Raw genomic sequence first — 17,449 nt, 5'->3', positions numbered from 1 at the left:
GAATCAGAACAATCCCACAAGCTAAAAGAAGGGGGACACAAAGCAAAATGTCCCTGTAGTCACAAGTCTTTTCAATGCTTCCATGACTCAGAGCTATGGGCTGCCAGCCAACAGTGGTACCCTGTCCAAAAAAATACTCACAGAATCATCAAATGGCTTGGGTCGAAGGCACCTTCCCAGATCCCCCCGTGCCCCACCTGCCATGAGCAGGGACATCTGCACCAGCTCAGGTTGCTCAGAGCCCCATCCAGCCTGGCCTGGGATGTCTCCAGGGATGGTTCAGCCACCACCTCTCTGGCCAACCTGGGAGAGGCTCTCACCACCCTCAGGGGCAACAATTCCTTCCTCATGTCCAGCCTGAATCTCTCTTCCTTTAGTTTAAAACCATTACTATACTGTGGCTTAGTGAAATCAGCCTGAGGCTTGAAAGCAGAAAGATGCGGGTTTTAATGCCGACTCTGCTGCTGCATCACCAGGTAAAAACAACCAAGAAATTCCTCACAAGCTTAAACTTATTTGAAAGTATATTGGGTTGACACACACACAAGAAATATCCAAGGACTCTAGGAAAACAAGAGCAGAAAATACCCACTGGCTGTAGTCCTCTGCTTTCCATCTTTACGTCATTCTCCAGCTCTGCTCCCTCAGCATTCGTCCACACAAACTTCTAACAGATCATTTTCCCCTCCTCCTCCATCATAGTGGAGGTTTGACACCCGCATTGAGGGAACCTGATGCCTCTGCTATATAGAACAACTCTTGCAAACACCTTTTCAGGGAGAGTGGCAGAGAAGACCTACTTTTTTTTTTTTTTTTTTTACTTCTGATCATGTTACTTTTTATCATACTCAGTATCAGCATTTCATCCCTTTTTAATCTTCACACTTCATTAGATCTTTTCTGTGGGAAAGAGGCCCCAAGGGACTTGGCTTGTAAAAGTGGACAATGCCTTCACCACACACAATCACAGAATTTTTTCAGCTGGAAAAGACCCTTAAGATCATCAAGTCCAACCATAACCTAACTGGCATTAAACCATGTCCCTAAGAACCTTGTCCATGCATCTTTTAAACACATGGATAATGAGAACACAAAAAAGATCGCAGACTGCTCAGTCAAAGGCCAAGTTTCACGGATGCCAGCTACAGCACAGGACATTTATGAATACCAAGGGAAGGAACAGCTCCTGTACACCTCAAAAGATCTTAGAAATCATTAGTTTGGGAATTAGCTCAATCACAGCTGGGGAAATTATCATAGCCAGAGCTCCACAGCTGCAGACATGCCAAGATTAGCACAGAATGCATGAATTTTGGGTTGAACTGGAACCACTCAAACATCCCACACCACGGCAAGAAGTCAACCAATTCCTCCCTCCTCACCTGATGCTTTAATCCAGCTACAGGTTTTTTTAACTAGATGTCTTTCAACAATTGGGCCTAATATTTAAGAAATACAAATGCATTTCAATACCTAGCTAACTCATTAAGCTGGCTTTTGACAAGGTCTTAGCAAATTTGGCCCACCAGCAGCCTCTGCAAGCAGACTGGAGCTCCTCGAGCCAGCATCTGAACCACGGTCAAAAAGTCAGTTAATCCATCGCCATCTGTCTGTATTTTGTCAGCCACCCAGTTGGACATAACAGACCCGATGGTAGCAATTACTGTGGCCAGTGCTACCTACTGCAGTGCTAATTAACAGCACGATTAGGTCTTCTAAATGTACCCAGAACTTTTGACAGCACCAGACACAAGGTGTTGGTGGGAGGCAAGAGGAGAAGTATCTTTGCTTACCCTAGGTCAGAGATTCAATTTCCCAAAATCCTGCACAACCTCCCAATGTCATGATATTAATAAATGATTCTTTCTGCTCATTAAGCTCTCAGAGCATGTCCAGGGGAAGCACTGGGGACAAACAGATCCCCAGAACTTTATGGTCGCCTTTTGGTTCCCTAACAAAGACAAGGCTCAAGGGTTTTGACTCCATATAGCGTCCGCTCACGTGTAAACTGGCCACAGCTCTACTAACAGAAGGTAGAACTCAGAGAGAAAACACAAATTATGGTCATTATCATGTAATTATGGTATTACCACAGCAAAGCCTACTGGTAGTTCCCCTTGATTTCAACTGGATGACCAGAAATAAGGTCCTGAGAAAGCACCTTCTGAAAGGTATGAGAAAAACGGAACTGCTGCACTTTAGTTTGTGCCCTTGGGGTGGCACCAAGACCAGAACTGCCTTCTCAGATCTATCAAGTTCATTACCTCAAACCAAATCAATAACTCAGCTGATGGTTGACCTGTTTTCAGATGTCTTCACTGGAGACAGGACACCTTTGCCATACTGTGTGTCAGCCAAACATAGCTGCACAAAACAAGGGTGTCTGTTGACATGACAAGCTAAAAATAACACAAATTCTTGATCAAGTGCCCTACACTTGAAATAAAGCCTCTTCGAGCTGAAGTTCAGTGAGACTTCAGTCCATCAGCCAGGCAGGTGTCAACCCAGAATTCTAAATCCAAACAATTAAAATATTTAGACTGTTACCTGCACACTAATTCCTTTCCTACCTCCCCTCCTCTTGAAGTGGATAACTTTGAAGCTGTTTTTTCCTTCCTCCTTCTAACAGGACTTCCTGCTATTGGCAAATAAGCATTTAGGAAAAAAAAATCCTCTTTAATATTCTTTCTCAGAAGAACACAGTGTTTTCTCCGCATTTAACAGGCATGGCTGCTGTTTGTCACGCAAAAATCCACTAATTTTGGATTTAAGTGTTCTTAGAATGACATCAGGAGACAAAGAAGTCTTGCAAAGCTTAAGTCAGACTTTCTGCTCAGTCCCTAACAAAAGAAATACCACCAAAAACTCCCAAAACAAAACACTTTTGCTTCACAGGATGAGATGTACTATTTGCTGAGGAGTACTTGAACACTCACAGGGATTGTACAAGCGCTCTCATTAAAGAAAAAGCAAAACTCTTCTCCGAAATCAAAATTCATGTAGATATTACAGCAAACCTCTTCTCACAGAGCTTGTGGGCTTTTTATTACTATTTATTTGTAAGACTGCTTCTCCTTGTGGGTCAGGTAACAGTCTCTTCCATCCAGTACCAGGCTGCAGAACAAGTTATTTCAGTTCTTCAGTCTTGAGCTCAAGTTGCTCCTCAAGGGACTAATTTAAGTCTTAGCTTTGACAGTAAAAAGAGATGCAAAACTAGAGTTGTGCTCAGCTCAAATTTCCATTAAGCCTGCTCCTGTGTCAGTGCTGAAACAAAAGGAAAACCAGTTTTATGACCTTTTAACTAGCTGATACATAATCAAGAGTGTTCAGATAACTGGTCAGGGTGCTTTGGTGACCACATATCACTGCTGAAGCTGAGCATCAGCCACTTTTTTTTTTTCAGCTCTACCACTTTTCCTGTTCTACCAAACCTCAGTTATTTCTCAGCCCTGGCTCTTTGCCCGTTTTAATTTCACACATGATACAAACCTCAAAGGCTGAACACATTATGAAGATATTTTCCCCCTCACATCAGTACTAACATCAGCATTGCTAATAGCTGTGGTTTTTTCTCCCATTGGACTCTCAGACTTCTGAAGCTGGAAGAGAAAAGACAAGTGAACTTGTCTAGAACAGGATTATTGTTCCTAAATTAATGTTATAATTTACAAAGTTTAACTACAGAAAGAGAAGAGAAGGTTTATGTTGGCATATGTGTATGCATCTCTTTTGCAAGGCATGTCCAGCCTGGAGGGTTGATGTTCTCCAAAGCAACCATAGCCCTTCCCAACCCACAGCTCGACAGTCTTTCCTCACTTCTGACACCACTTAGCTCCTCAGACGCACCACAGCCCTCATCCAAAAGCCCATTTCATTTGTTCCCCACTACAAACCATTTTTTTCCCAGATCCTTCTCTACCAAAATGGATGCTCTTTGCTGTTCCACCAGATCACTTACAAAAATTCACAGCAGCTAACTCCTTTCTCCACTCTTAAGACAGAAGTCTAGGTAGCGAACATTCATTCAACCCTCTGGTGGACCTTGTGGAGCTCTTACCCATCTCCACCAGCAGCAGAGACAAGCCCAAGCTTCATCTGGTTTGGGAACCAAGGATGTGAGGAGGCCACAGCACCAACACACAGCACAACCTGGCTCAGGTCCCTAAGGAATTTCACTGAGCTGACATCCCCCGGTCCTTCTCCATGCCGTGTCACTTGGATTTCCACCAACTCACAGATCTCGGCACTGCCTGCCACTGTTTCCTGGCAAGATAAATTTTGCTCTTCTCAGAGTTATAGTAGGATCAAGTCTTGCTCCTCTCCTGGGAAGCCTGTCTCTGCTGCCTGAGGCTTTTTTTTTTTTTAAACCACAGGCTCCATCAATGATTTCACAGGAAAAAAAAAAAAATTACACCAACACCTAGCTGTGAAAGCCCTGAGGAGTCCATGCTGAATAACTCCTACCCAAATCTCAACAGCTTAAGCACATCTTTTTCTCAGCTTCACTTTGTGAATCCTACAGATCAACTCTTCAAGGAGATGCAACGCAAACAGAAAAGATGGGACTTCTGAAGTATTTCTAAACTCATTATGCTTTGGTTTTATTTCAAAGTAATTCATGAATCTAGACAACCTAAGCTTTCCTATATTCTGTTCCCTGTCTAACTCCTTCACATCTCTGCAGATTTTGGAGCACATGACAAACAACCCTGTGGATTCTGCAGTTTCTGGTCCAACATATGGTTCTACGGCTTGACCTGCTTCTTGTAAACCGGCTGCATGTTCGAGGCTCCAGCCTCCCTGTTTTGTTATTCCTCTATCAAAGGCAACCAAACACCTAAACAAAAATTTCAAATATTTAAATAAGAACCGATGGGCAGCACCCGCCCCTTCACCCGAAGATAGGTTGCCAGCAATTGCAGTTTAAGTTTAATTATTTTTCTATGCTTGGTGCCACAATACCTGTTCTTAAAATTTTACTTCTAAACGAAAACACAAGTAAGTAAGACTTTAAAGCAAAGATCAGTTTGAAAATCAAATGGAATCTGCAGCCTCAGGTATGCGTTGCTCATAAGCTCAATAAATTCATGAGGCATACATTAATTTTTTATGATACCTTACTACAGCTTTAGATGAGCAAATATCTATATGCTGTTAACAGAAAAAAAAAAAAATCAGCTTTGTTTCAACTTCCCCTGTTGCAAATTAAAATTAAAAAACCCCACAACAGTAGGGCTGGAATATATATTTATCCATTGGCACTTTGGACTCTATTCCAAAAGGAACAGAACAAGCAACTGGGCTTTACTGAATCCATCCTGACTAAATGTTCTACGTGGCAGAAAAGGATCAAGAGCATCAAGCTCTGACATCTTTACATATCCATTTCTTGCCGCTCATTTTTCTTCTGCCAACTAACTAGATTTAATCCTGATTACAGGTAATGAAGCAATAGCTAATGTAACATCAAAGACTCTTCTTGGCTTTGAAGCCTTCTCGTTTTTGTAGCTGTGACAGTCTAATTCTAGAAACTTACTCCACCAACTGTGCTTTCCCAAGAGAAGAAAACAGCAACCTCATTTAGAGCAATTTTTACCCAAAAGAGAGATGGAAAAGTGGACCAATGTGACCAAAGTTTATTTTTAAACAGCCTCCTTTAACACAGTTTATTATGGTTATTTCCTAGCCACGTAGTCAGGAAAACACACATTTCATTAATGTTTTCTTAATAAACTTTCAGACCAGCCGCAATTTAATGCCCTGAGCAGGTCCTTCCTTTCTGATATAGCTGGTGTGTTACCTGCAATATCTGCAATTCTTCTAAGAACACCAGTATTCTTCAGAGCTATTGATGAAGCTTCAGTGTCCTCAAAATTAGGTTATAGTCAAACTTGTTTTGGTAAAAGGAACACAGCTCCATACTCAAGTAAAATGCTGTGTGGGTGGAGTATAGTGAAATCCTGTATTTCACAATATTTTAACTCAAAACCCAGCTGCAGTAAAATTTCAGTTTGCAAAGCTAAAAAAAGCTGTAACCACAACGGAGTATGACAAGTTTGAAGGTTAAAACAAAATGCTTACAGTTCACTGTGCCAACAGTTTAGAGCTGCAGACGATTATCAAACCCCCAAACATCACACCCTCCCACTTCAACATGAAAAAATCAGGTTGGACACATAAAAATAAAAATCTTAGTGAAATACGGTAGTTGTGATATCTACTTTTCACTGTGTAAATTAGTTTAAAGATATTATTCCTAACCATCTAAGCTGACTACTTTGATGGCACCCAAGAGTATTTTAAGGCAGATATTTGTACTTTATGCACTTAAATCAGGCAGAGAGGAATTGAGAGCCTCAAATTCAGATTTTACCTCTCCCTGCTGAGTATACAGGGAGTCTGAAGTTAAAACCATATATGCTGTTTTCTTGCAGTCTCAACTTCTGGATAAGAACAGGAAACCACCACAGCTCTCACCACGTTCTGGATTTGTAGAACAGCACTTGGAAGTCAAAGGACTCTGCAAGATGCTAAAGTAACAGCAGAAAATTCCTGTTCCAGAATTTACCACCTAAATAGAAACATGCACAAAAGGAAGGAAGAAACACACAGAGATGATGCTCTACTATCAATTCTCACAGTTTAACGGTGCAAGAGTCCAGACATTCGGCATTGTTCTTAAAGCCTCAGACCTGGAACAACTTCTAAACTAAATCAAGTTTTTCTTTGGAGTGGGAATGGTTCTGAAATGTCAGCTCAGTGCATCCAAGCTGCTAAAAGGCAAATCAAAAATAATTTTTAGGCTCAGCTGTTTACATTACCTGATTTTTGATGACTTGGCTTTGGTAGTACTATGAAAATCAAGCTCAGACAGGGCTAGTGACAACAAGAGAGATCAGAACCCATGCACATGGAATCCCAGTCCAAACTAAAGGCAACAGTATATAGAGCTTTTTCCAGCTTCATGATATAGATAAGCGGCTGGCTACCACACTTAAAGTTGATTACTCCCTGCTTGGTAAGTATTTTATTTAACAAAACAGCCTCATTGAAAAAAATAATTCACTTTTCACTTGTATTCTGGACATCAGTACTTTGTCTGGCAGAAGAGAGGAGGGATGAAGTGACATTCCTTACATACCACAGGCATTAAGATGCTCAAGCAGGCACTGGTCAGATCCTGAAGAAGAGCGGAACAGCAGTGGGTAAGTCAGAAGGGCACTGGATTAAGAAACAGGAGTAGGTTAAAGTTACCAAAATGCCAAAGGCATTTAAATGAAACACAGGCAAGCAAACATTTCAAATGCAGATAAAGTTCCCTTGTTCCACTGCGCTCTGGCTGAAACAGTAACGGCAGGAGATAATATTTCAGTGGTACAAAAAGTCAAAAAAAGCGACTTCTGCACACACTGAAATGGCCTCACATGCAGGCAGCTCCGCAGGTCCACAGATAACGCCCACAGTGTCCTTGTACGCTACTTGGAAGCGCCAACCAAAAATAAAAGTCAAGGTTATTACCATGTTCACAGCAAAGCAATTAAGGTCACCGTCACCGAATGGACACGTACAGAAATCCACAGGATGGAGACTACAGAATGTGATTGTGGTAGACAAAAGCACCGGCTTTAGTAAACTTGATCTAGAGTAGAAGTCTATCACTAAACACATACGGATCCAGAACCTCCATGACAGATGCGTAAGAACTGATTTTACCATCTAAACAGCAGCTTTCCAGCCACAACATGCAGGATACAGGTGCCGTTTCTTTTGTAGAATGATTCCTAACGTTCAACAGAAAATATATACAGCAATTAATTAAGAAAAAACCCAACCATCATGAGAATTAAAACTTTTATTAGTGTATTCACATATTAGGCAAATGCAACACGCATGAAGCATATTTCTTAGGTTCACAAGTTCTACCAATACATTAGTCTACTGGTAAAACTAACACAAACTGGTAACTGCTTTGCCAATTTTTTATAAAGGTGTCTGGCCCATTTTTTCAAGGCTTGATTTTTGGTATTGCTTCTATGCCCTAGTCATTATGGCATAAAAATATCCATCGCTATCGATTCAGTCAACTGATTAAAAGCTGTAACACTGGCCACATTTTTGTTCTCAAAGCTAAAGTTCTCACTAGTTGTACTTACAAAGTACAGAACTAGTGTAATGGATGAAACAATGGGGGGAAAAAAAACAAAAACAAAAAACAGACAAAGGCAATCCCGCTACTGCCACAATAACAAAAGAATGACAGACAGCTAGATCACAAGATTGTTAGTAAGATATTTTTTTCAAGTCAGAATAACCCTTCTATACAGTTCCCCAACCCTTCCCCAACCCAGACTTATCTGTAGAATATATTTCAGAATATTTTTAATATGGTGCAGCTGTAGTGTCCAAGGGTTCACAATAACATGCACTGTCACGAAGAACCTAGAAGTCCTTCTTCGCTGGTCATACCTCAGCAACCACTATCCTAGAGGTTTTGCAGAAGCAACTACTTTTAATAACAAGGCCCATTATGACGTAATGAATGCGTATGATCTGGTATGTAAGTAAGCTAGACAAAGCCACTCCGATCAGAAATTTAAATTCCGTTACTGAAATATGTTAAGAAGCTGCGTCTATTTAAAACCTATACGAAAGAGTCTAGTTTACCCTGGGAAAGGATTTTTTTTTCCCCAAGGTATTTGGCTCCAAAAAACTAAAAAAAAAAAAAAAAAAATCCATTATTTTTAGTGACATCTGTTTCAAGAAAAAAATACAGATGTAAGGGGTAAGCCAGTAACCTTGTCTATTTAATCCGGTATCTAAAATGCTACAGTAAATTCTCATTCCATGAGAAAAAACACTGATTTCAATGATTCAAGGTACAAAAATGTCACAAATTACATCAGTGCCAGCAATACTGCTGGCAACAGATGCATCAACTCAGATGGGTAAGGAAAAATAGACTCCTAGTGTGATGGATACTCAGAATTTATAATATGAATTCATTTTAGGCCCCATTAAGCATATAAAGTGTCTTAAGATTTCACAGATTAATCTCAAGACATTTCTTTCCCTTCCAATGGAGGGATTTTCTTTTTCTTTAAGAAGGCAGCAAAAAGTTAAGCTTTTCTACAAGGAAAGTCTGCTTTTTATGTTTAGGACAACTTGAAAATCTGCTTATATAAAAAAATATAAAAGAATAAAGGAGTAGAGTCTTGGAATTTTATGAGAGATTTGCCCCAATCAAAAAACCAAACTACTATTTATGGGAACTAAAATGTAGAACAGCACAATACTGTGATATTTGAGATCATGATACATTACCTGTACATATACTTAGCTATTCATGTTATTGATAAACCATTAGGACACTCAATTATATACCCAATAAAAACACCATTAAGAGTCTTTAGAACTGTCCCTTCTTCTTTCTGAAGAAGGCATTTCTATACACTAAATTTTCATCTAGTATCAGAGTATAGGAAGCAGAATCCACAAGGTGCTTTAATTGATGAGACCTCAAGTGCTGTTTTTCTTTTTTTTTGTTGTTGTTTTTCTTTTTTTTTTTTTTAAAAACCTTTTTGGATAGTAAACAGTTCATGGGGACCACACACAAATACTAACGACAGACGAGCTGTTAAGTCTGTTGACTGGACTCAATATTTAGCCCCACTGGTAAGGGAGGAAGGAGTTTTACGACATGCTGGAACAGCGTACTGAAGGGGAGCCCATCTGAGTCAATACTTTGTCCAACCATTGTAGAGGTCCGTTCAGATGAAGTTCAATCCAGCAAGGAGTGCTTGTTACTGTTTGCCGCCTAGGAAATAAAAAATAGGAGAGTCAGAAAGGAGCTCTGGCTGCCAAAAAGTTCTCCATCATATGATCAAATATGTTTCCATTCATAACTACTACTTAGGAGTATAAAAATCTGCAACCGTTACCATAAGTGTTACTAAGCTTTTTTCAGACAGTCTTTGAAGAAAAAGGAAAAAAAGGAGGGAGCAGGAAAAAAAAAGGAGGGAGCAGGAAAAAAAAAGGAGGGAGCAGAAAAAAAAGAAAAAAATTAAAACAACAAGAAAAGAGATAACTGTATGCAGCTATATCACAGCTTTTGAAAGGCCTGTATGCATAACAGGGTTTGAATTTTGTAGACATCTACTGAGAAATACGGAATAAAACACTTGGCTCTGCACTGTCGGTGTTGCCAAACTACACAACACTATTGCAACCATCGGGTCTGGCTTTTTGGAGCAATGGACAAGAGAAACGTCTAAGGAAACTGGCAGATGTTGTCAGAAACGCTACGTCAAAGCGTGGTTGAGCTGCGCTGACTGATACTATCTCAAAAATTCACCTCTGATTTCCTGTAATCTTACATTTCTACATGTGTTTTGCACTGTAACATCCTCACTCAGTTTAAGTAAAAATTGCGTTTCCCTTGTCTTCTATATAATCTTACTCATAATTTTCCACCACAGAAGCCAGTAATTAAATGCCACCTAGAAAGCCTCAGTGACGCTTTATAGTTGTCAACCCTGAAGCTTTACTCACTTTTCCACATATCCTTGTTTCAGAGACCTGTTATTCAAAAATCTTTCTGCTCATCTCCAAAATCAAGAAATCACTATTGGCCATCCTCTTGCCTGAGAAATCTTGTTATTTCACTGTATCCACTCCAGGCATGGGAGTTTTCCCAAAAGAGACTGGCAAGACTTGTGTTGCCAAGTCAGTTTTTCCAAATAATTCTAGCTATCCCAAAGCCAAAGCAAGGAGGCGTTAAGATTTCAAGGCAGCTGATTAGTCAGACACATTTTTACAGTTGGCACTGCAACCCTTGGCTTGAAGGAAATCTGTTTACATAAACAGAGGAACTGAAATGGCAGAAAGATTAAGAGGATGGATTTCAAAGGATAGATTTCAAAAGTTGTCTGTGGTTTCACATTTTTCTAGGAGGAAAAATTGGTGAGGGTCTGTGCTCGCTCTAAAAAAAAAAAAGTTATCTTCGCCTTGAACACCAATGCCAAAACAAAGTGATCCAATAAAAGAACAATCTAAACCACAGGAAATATAATTACATTTAGCCTCAAATCCTCTCCCAAAAAAGGAAGCTCATTATTCCACCACTGTCAACTCCCCTCCCATGTGTTCCACAACACATTTCCTCAAAATTCTCTAACTGGATCTGATCAACAACCTTGGCTTTGCACTACACCGGTAGAAGTTGCTGAAATAGCAATGGTCACTTAGCAGATGTCTCAAAGCTAAAATACAGCTGCTCCTACTTGTGAATTTCCAGTTCATGTATCACTAAATCTCTTTGCTGTTATTATCTCTGCTTAACTTTCTTCAGAAGATGACCCTCAACCTGGATAGTTCATGTGTTAACGTCAACACTTATCTGCTGATCTGAACTTCTACCACGATTCAAACCAACATATATTTACCAAAAAGTTATAAACCGTTTTGTCTACCAAGCTTATAAAATCTACCACCTTTCCATATTTATGCATATACACCCAAAAATGCAAGTAATTCTTTGGCAAAGCCAGTTCTACGAGAAATGTTTCTGACATAATAATTCAGCATGGAAGTTTTAACAAGAATGATGGATTTTATGGAGCTTCCTGGTCTATTTTGGCAATTCCAAATATATTCATTTACATCCAAGGTTGTGGATGGAGGAGCAGCTTCTTCCTTCTTGCTTTAATCACAACTGCAGCATAACTTACAAGTTTTGTGTATCAGTAATTTATTAGCAGCATCTTAAACATGGATGAAAAGAAACTAGTTCAGCATTATGTCAGTAATATCAGTTTCTGTGCTGTTCTGGTAGAGTTTTCACTGGTGTTTTTTCAACCCAATGATCTCTGAAGGGTTTATGGACTAATAGCCAACATTTTCCTTAGAAATCACTTCACCAAAAGCCTCCCCCACTGTTTTAACCCAGCACTTACACTCCATTCACTTCAAGCTGCCTCCATAGAATCTGACTGATTAAGCCTTTCTTCTGTTCTGATTTTAATGTTGTATTTAATTATGTGTAAGTTTATACATACTCCTTTTGAGCCAAATCCAACAGCTCTTTAAACTTGAGCCAGATTCTCTCTCGTACTTCTTGCTCACAAAGAGGTACCAATTTATTCCATTACTCAAATTTCTCATTTCATCTAATTAGGCTTTCACAAAATTGGCCTCATTTAGCCAAGAAGCTTCCCCCACATACTGACGCCACTACTTACGTGTATATATTTCAAGAGCAGATAAAAGAATCAATCCAAGGATTTACAGTGGAATCTACATGCCATTATTCAACTTCAGAAATGATAAGGATTTAAAAAAAAAAAATCATTCTGAATGGAAACAGGGTATAGGTCAAGACTTCTGTTCTTTCAGATGACAATTTCTAGAGGTTTAAGGGATTTATTTAAAAATCTGGCTCTCCAAAATAATAAAATCTTTAATAGTGCTCAGAAGTCAATGCTTTTTCTTCCGAAATTACTGTACTACATTAAAAACAGGCAGAGTCCTACACTATAGTTTTTAGTTTATGCTAATAGAGAATACAATTAGAATTTATTCAAAAGCAGACTAAAAAAAACCGTATTTTTTTGCACTCAAGAAGCTGTTTTTAGCAGTTTTACACAGTCATCTTACTCCTGCAAAAATTTTTTCCGCTACAAGTTCCAAAATGTCCTTTAAATGTGTGTTCTCTAGCTCGTTTGTTCTGCAGAATGCACTCTAACTCCAATTCTTTCTGTTGGGTATTATCCCACACTACAACCTAATAGATTCATTATATTCCATATAGAACAGGACAGGGACCAAACCAACAAATAATCTCATAGCACAAACTGTGTAACTTCTAGGTATTGTCAGTGTTTTCACCACAAAAAGTGAGCAGGACTGAGCGAGGAAACAGAATTTTAACAACGTTTGTTGCTCAACAGTTGACTTCAATGCAATGCTAAAATCAGTTTATTGGTCTTTATGACTTTGGAGGGGGAGAAAAAGGAAAATATGGGTTCAACTTGGAGACAATATTTCTACAGTAGTAGTAAGAAACTACTACGTATGGCTTTGAAGGCACACAGAAATCGTGTACTAGTGAAAAACGAAAAACAGCTAACTCTTAAAGCAAAGGTTTTCTTACCTGTATTCAGCTCCCCATCCTTTAACAAAACTCATTCTTATGGTACACATTCTAGTAAGCTGATAAACTGCTTCAAAACCCTGATTCACAGATTGAGCCAGAAGAGCAGCAAATTCTTGGTTATTAAAGATTTTTAGATTGCATCCTATAAAGAAAAAAAAAATGTCAAAAGGATACAATCAATGAATACTTGTGTTTGCTACAAGGAAGCAAAAAACTTTGACGAAACTATGAATAAACTATCCAAAGGAAAGCAAATGAATATATTCACTGGATATTTTTATGTGAGATCTTTTGTAGGCTACTAACCTGGTGGAATTTTGCACACAGTTGCAGGATGCCAGCCATATCTTTGATTACAGTTGGGGCTCTGAACAAAAATTGCGCTATCACTTAGACACTCGGCAAAAACTTCTCCACCGATGTAATAGAGACGTACTCCCCTTCCTGTAGCAAAATTCAAAGGAACTCTTGTTATGATACGACCAGAGCAGATTAACAAACAAGGGAGTATTTTGTTTCAGTGAAGGCCAAGGTTTTTCTTTACAACAGAAACATAAATCAATTATCTACAGGACCACACTGCTGGGCTGACAGCTGTAGCAGAAACAGAACACAATTAACTTGCATTTTTCTCCCAGGAACGCACAATATTTAAAGGAGAAGCAGAATAATTTTTGGTCAAGCGTGAGACAGAATTTTCTAGCTATGTAATGACTTGTAACCATCTCAAAGTTTATTACCAAATAACTTTTTCATTTAAAGAAATATCAAAATGAAAATAAAAAAGCTGAGATTCAACAGAATTAAAACTTGTGCTAACATTAAAGTGTTGTATGTGAGGTGGCACAGGCCACTATGGAAAAAAAAAAAAAAAAAAAAGGAAAACACAAGTATATCGCTTCAATGCTCACGCCACACCATTTCACAACCCACTGCATCGACAAAACCAACAGGACTTCATTTAGCCCTATCGCAAAAAAATACCCATAAGAAATCCTGTTGTTCACTCTTAAATTGTGATCTTGCTCTCTGAGTAGAAAAAAATCTGTATGAGTTATTTCTAGCAGAAGAGAAATAATGTGCAATTAATCTCCCAAAAAAAGCCTATTAATAATGAACAGGTCCTTTAAAGGCCAGTTTCTCTTTCTTTAAAGCTATTTTTCAAACGAAATGCAAGCTGCTCTATAAAAAAAAATGAGAGCTCCTTGTATTTTTGCTTTTCCTCAACATTGACCATTTTGATCACTCATCACAGGCATAGCCTGGGTTTCTGTATATCTGAAGTTTTATTAAACAAACATTTGGATTTTGCATAGAGGGAGTCAGAAGATTCTACTGAAGAAGTTAAACTTTATTTTTTTACTAAAAGTGAAAACAAAAAAAAAAATTGCAAATGTTGCTAAATAAAAGAATCCAGAAAAAAAAGGAAAAATAAAACTAATTTATTGAAGAACTTAAAGCCAAGATGTTGCATTGTGGAAAACAGTTTACAAAGAAAATCTTGATCGTGTGTTATCTTAAAGGCAGCTTTTCCCATTTCAGAAAATAATTTAAGTTCAAATTTAGTACCACCAATGTCCATCCTGCATTTTATATATTAGAATAATGTGAATAATTTGTAATTAAAGCTTATATTTCAATTACAAGCAACTCAGACTATAAATGCTACCCAAAGTAGAGTAGGAGCCTGAAAGCCAAAAACCTGCCCCTTGGGATGATTTGGTTTAAGAGAAAGAAATTCCACAAGGATTCCAACACAGAGATCTGTTCATCCTACCTGGGTGATTCCAGATCATTTAATGGCTAAAATGAAATCAAACATTTAAAAGATGAGAGATTTTTACCTATGTGTCGCCTTGTCATTTCCACTGTAGCGTTTCTGTTAACGTTGGAAAGCAGACCTAGGCAAAATCGTTCAGAATTTGATGGATCTGTAAAGCCATCTACGGTCAGGGAAGGCTGTGATGCATGGAAGGTTTCTCCCACTCTTTGATTCAATTCATAATATGCTATCGAACACCAAAATGCAGGCTCTGAGTAAGTAACTGGTTGCAAGTCTAAAAAAAAATATAATAATTGAAAAACGAGATTAACACAGAATTTGAAGCTGAAATCTGCCCTGCTCTTCGTCTCTTCCTCAAACTACTTCAATTATATTTTGCTTGCTGTCATTTTTACCTACCCCAGTAAACAGAATGTAATGCAAGATTCCACACAAGGGAAGGAGGGGGAGAGGAAGGGGTGAGCTAATCTGACCATAGCTCATGTAGTTCAGCACTTGCATTTTGCTCGACAAAATGATTAAGCCGATGTTACTGTGAGTGCCAGACATGGAGACATTTCTGTTGCCTTTCTATAACTTGCAAACATTTCAGCAACGTCGAAGAAAAGATTAAACTATCAAACACTGAACCACACAAAGGATAAGCTAACATCCTTTAAAATATTTATTTTATAAATACTATTCCTGTACACACCACTATATTATTCCTTCTCTTTGCTAGAAGCTCAATAGTTACAGAAATAGTTATTAACAAGCTATTAACCCAGCCCTATTATGTTTATCATCAGGAAGCCAACCCAGAAGTCTCCTCCTAATACAGCTCTTATTTTTTAAAGTACATTTTCATTTTAAATGTAATTACATATATAAATAGTAGTCACCACACACAGAAACAATTAAAAATACTTCCAGCTTACCCAGGCTATGATTAACTGGGGAGAGAGTACTAGGAGACAGCTCTGCAGGAGATCCTGTTGAAGCAACACAGATTGTTTCAGAGCAAATAATTCTCATTATTTCAGGTGGGTAGGTATAACCATTATCTAGATACAGTTTTACACTAAAATTCTTTGGAATAAGAAATCTCAGAAATCCTACAACCAGTTTTCCAGCATGTCACATGCTTATTCTGAATTAAGATTGCATTTAATGTTCCAGACTCCTGGGAACCTATCCCTCTTCATAAACAGTCGATTATCATCTTAGCGTTGTATCTTGGCAGAGCTCTCGCTTCATGCACCCTCTGTGCACATAACTTCATTTATGTGAGAAAGTAGTGACTTCTTCCCAAATTCAGTGAAAAAAAAGCTAAGAAAAAGTGGCCAAGACAATGAAGATATTACCTCTCTATTCTCAAAGGAGAGGTTTATCTCTAGAAAAGAACAAGCTGGATTTATTTCCTAATTTGAGGAAATTATTCTTTCCTGGAAGGTGGAAGGAAAAAAACTCAGAAAAAAAAACTCCATGAACTCTCCAACACAATTTTTACACTGAAAATACAGAGAAGTTTAGCACAGAAACATTCCTACAATGACTGCTGACGTCAGGGTGTTTTAATTAAGGTACCTGTTGTCACACAGAGGGGAAATATTGCAGTTCTTACAGAAATTAGTGCGGCAATTCCAATCTAACTGAAAAAGGTTGCTAACATTAGCTAAACCAAACAGAAACCCAAGTCTGCCAGCACGTAGGAGGTTCTTATCCAGCACATTCAATGTGCTTTGTCCAACTCTAAGGCCAACCAGATTACCTAGAAACTATTCCATGCAAGAATTAATTTGAAACATGGCCGAAGCGATAAGGTTGTCAGAGTTAAGAGGTTCTCAAGACACAGGATCTCTGTCACTTTAGGCCAAAAAACATTTTGCTTCGATGAATCTATTTCCAGAAGGTGACGTCAGAGGTAGGTTGAAACAAGCCAGGTACTAAAATCTATTTTAAGGCTTTCTGATGAGGACTTTAATTATACCTTTATGCTTTTGTTACAAAACAAAAGGTACTTAATATGGCACAGAATGTTTTAAAAGCATTCCCCTCGCAAAAAATTATTTGGTTCACAAAAGACTGAAAGTGATATTTTTAAACAAAACCCACTAGGTTGTATAGAGAGCTACTGCCAACATCATTTGGGCTGAATTAATGCCCAAGCCTTGAAAGTAGTAAAAAATAAATGTTACCTGTATCCATGCTTTGGTTCAACTGCTGGTCACTTGTTTCTCCATCTTCACTGATATATCCTGGAGGTGGTGTTTCTGTCCAAAAAAAAAAAAAAATCCACATATTGGTTCAATGATTGGGGAAATGTGTAATACTTAGCATTCGGGAGTTTTGTCCTCAAGCTTTCACAAGCTCCATATACCTGAATATTGAATTAGAATTTTATTTTGCTGTCCCTTTTTGCCTTCCAGCAGGACTTCAAACCCATTACCTGCCTTATTGCCTATGGAAAACGTATCATCTCTTGTCTGCCAGTCAACTGCTCAGATATGTTATATAATTAACACATAACCCTTGTT

The 17,449-nt window shown here is 38.5% G+C and overlaps 1 protein-coding gene across 3 annotated transcripts in view; it reads right to left on the bottom strand.

Moving 5' to 3' along the window:
• Positions 1-7,837: 7,837 nt before the first annotated feature.
• SMAD2 (SMAD family member 2) overlaps positions 7,838-17,449 on the bottom strand; it is a 48,151-nt gene continuing 38,539 nt past the window's right edge. For all 3 annotated transcript variants that reach the window (XM_065656384.1, XM_065656386.1, XM_065656385.1), the window contains 6 exons: positions 17,111-17,185; positions 15,851-15,904; positions 14,995-15,207; positions 13,457-13,594; positions 13,148-13,292; positions 7,838-9,814 (listed from right to left, as the gene is read on the bottom strand). In XM_065656384.1, the coding sequence (XP_065512456.1) occupies positions 9,691-9,814; positions 13,148-13,292; positions 13,457-13,594; positions 14,995-15,207; positions 15,851-15,904; positions 17,111-17,185 (749 nt within the window). In that variant the 3' untranslated portion in view covers positions 7,838-9,690. The remainder of the gene's footprint in view (positions 9,815-13,147; positions 13,293-13,456; positions 13,595-14,994; positions 15,208-15,850; positions 15,905-17,110; positions 17,186-17,449) is intronic.

The sequence above is a fragment of the Caloenas nicobarica genome, chromosome Z (assembly GCF_036013445.1).
Source record: "Caloenas nicobarica isolate bCalNic1 chromosome Z, bCalNic1.hap1, whole genome shotgun sequence".
Lineage (NCBI taxonomy): Eukaryota > Metazoa > Chordata > Aves > Columbiformes > Columbidae > Caloenas > Caloenas nicobarica.
The sequence above is the reverse complement of the archived record's forward strand: the minus strand, read 5'-3'. Positions and strand labels throughout refer to the sequence as shown.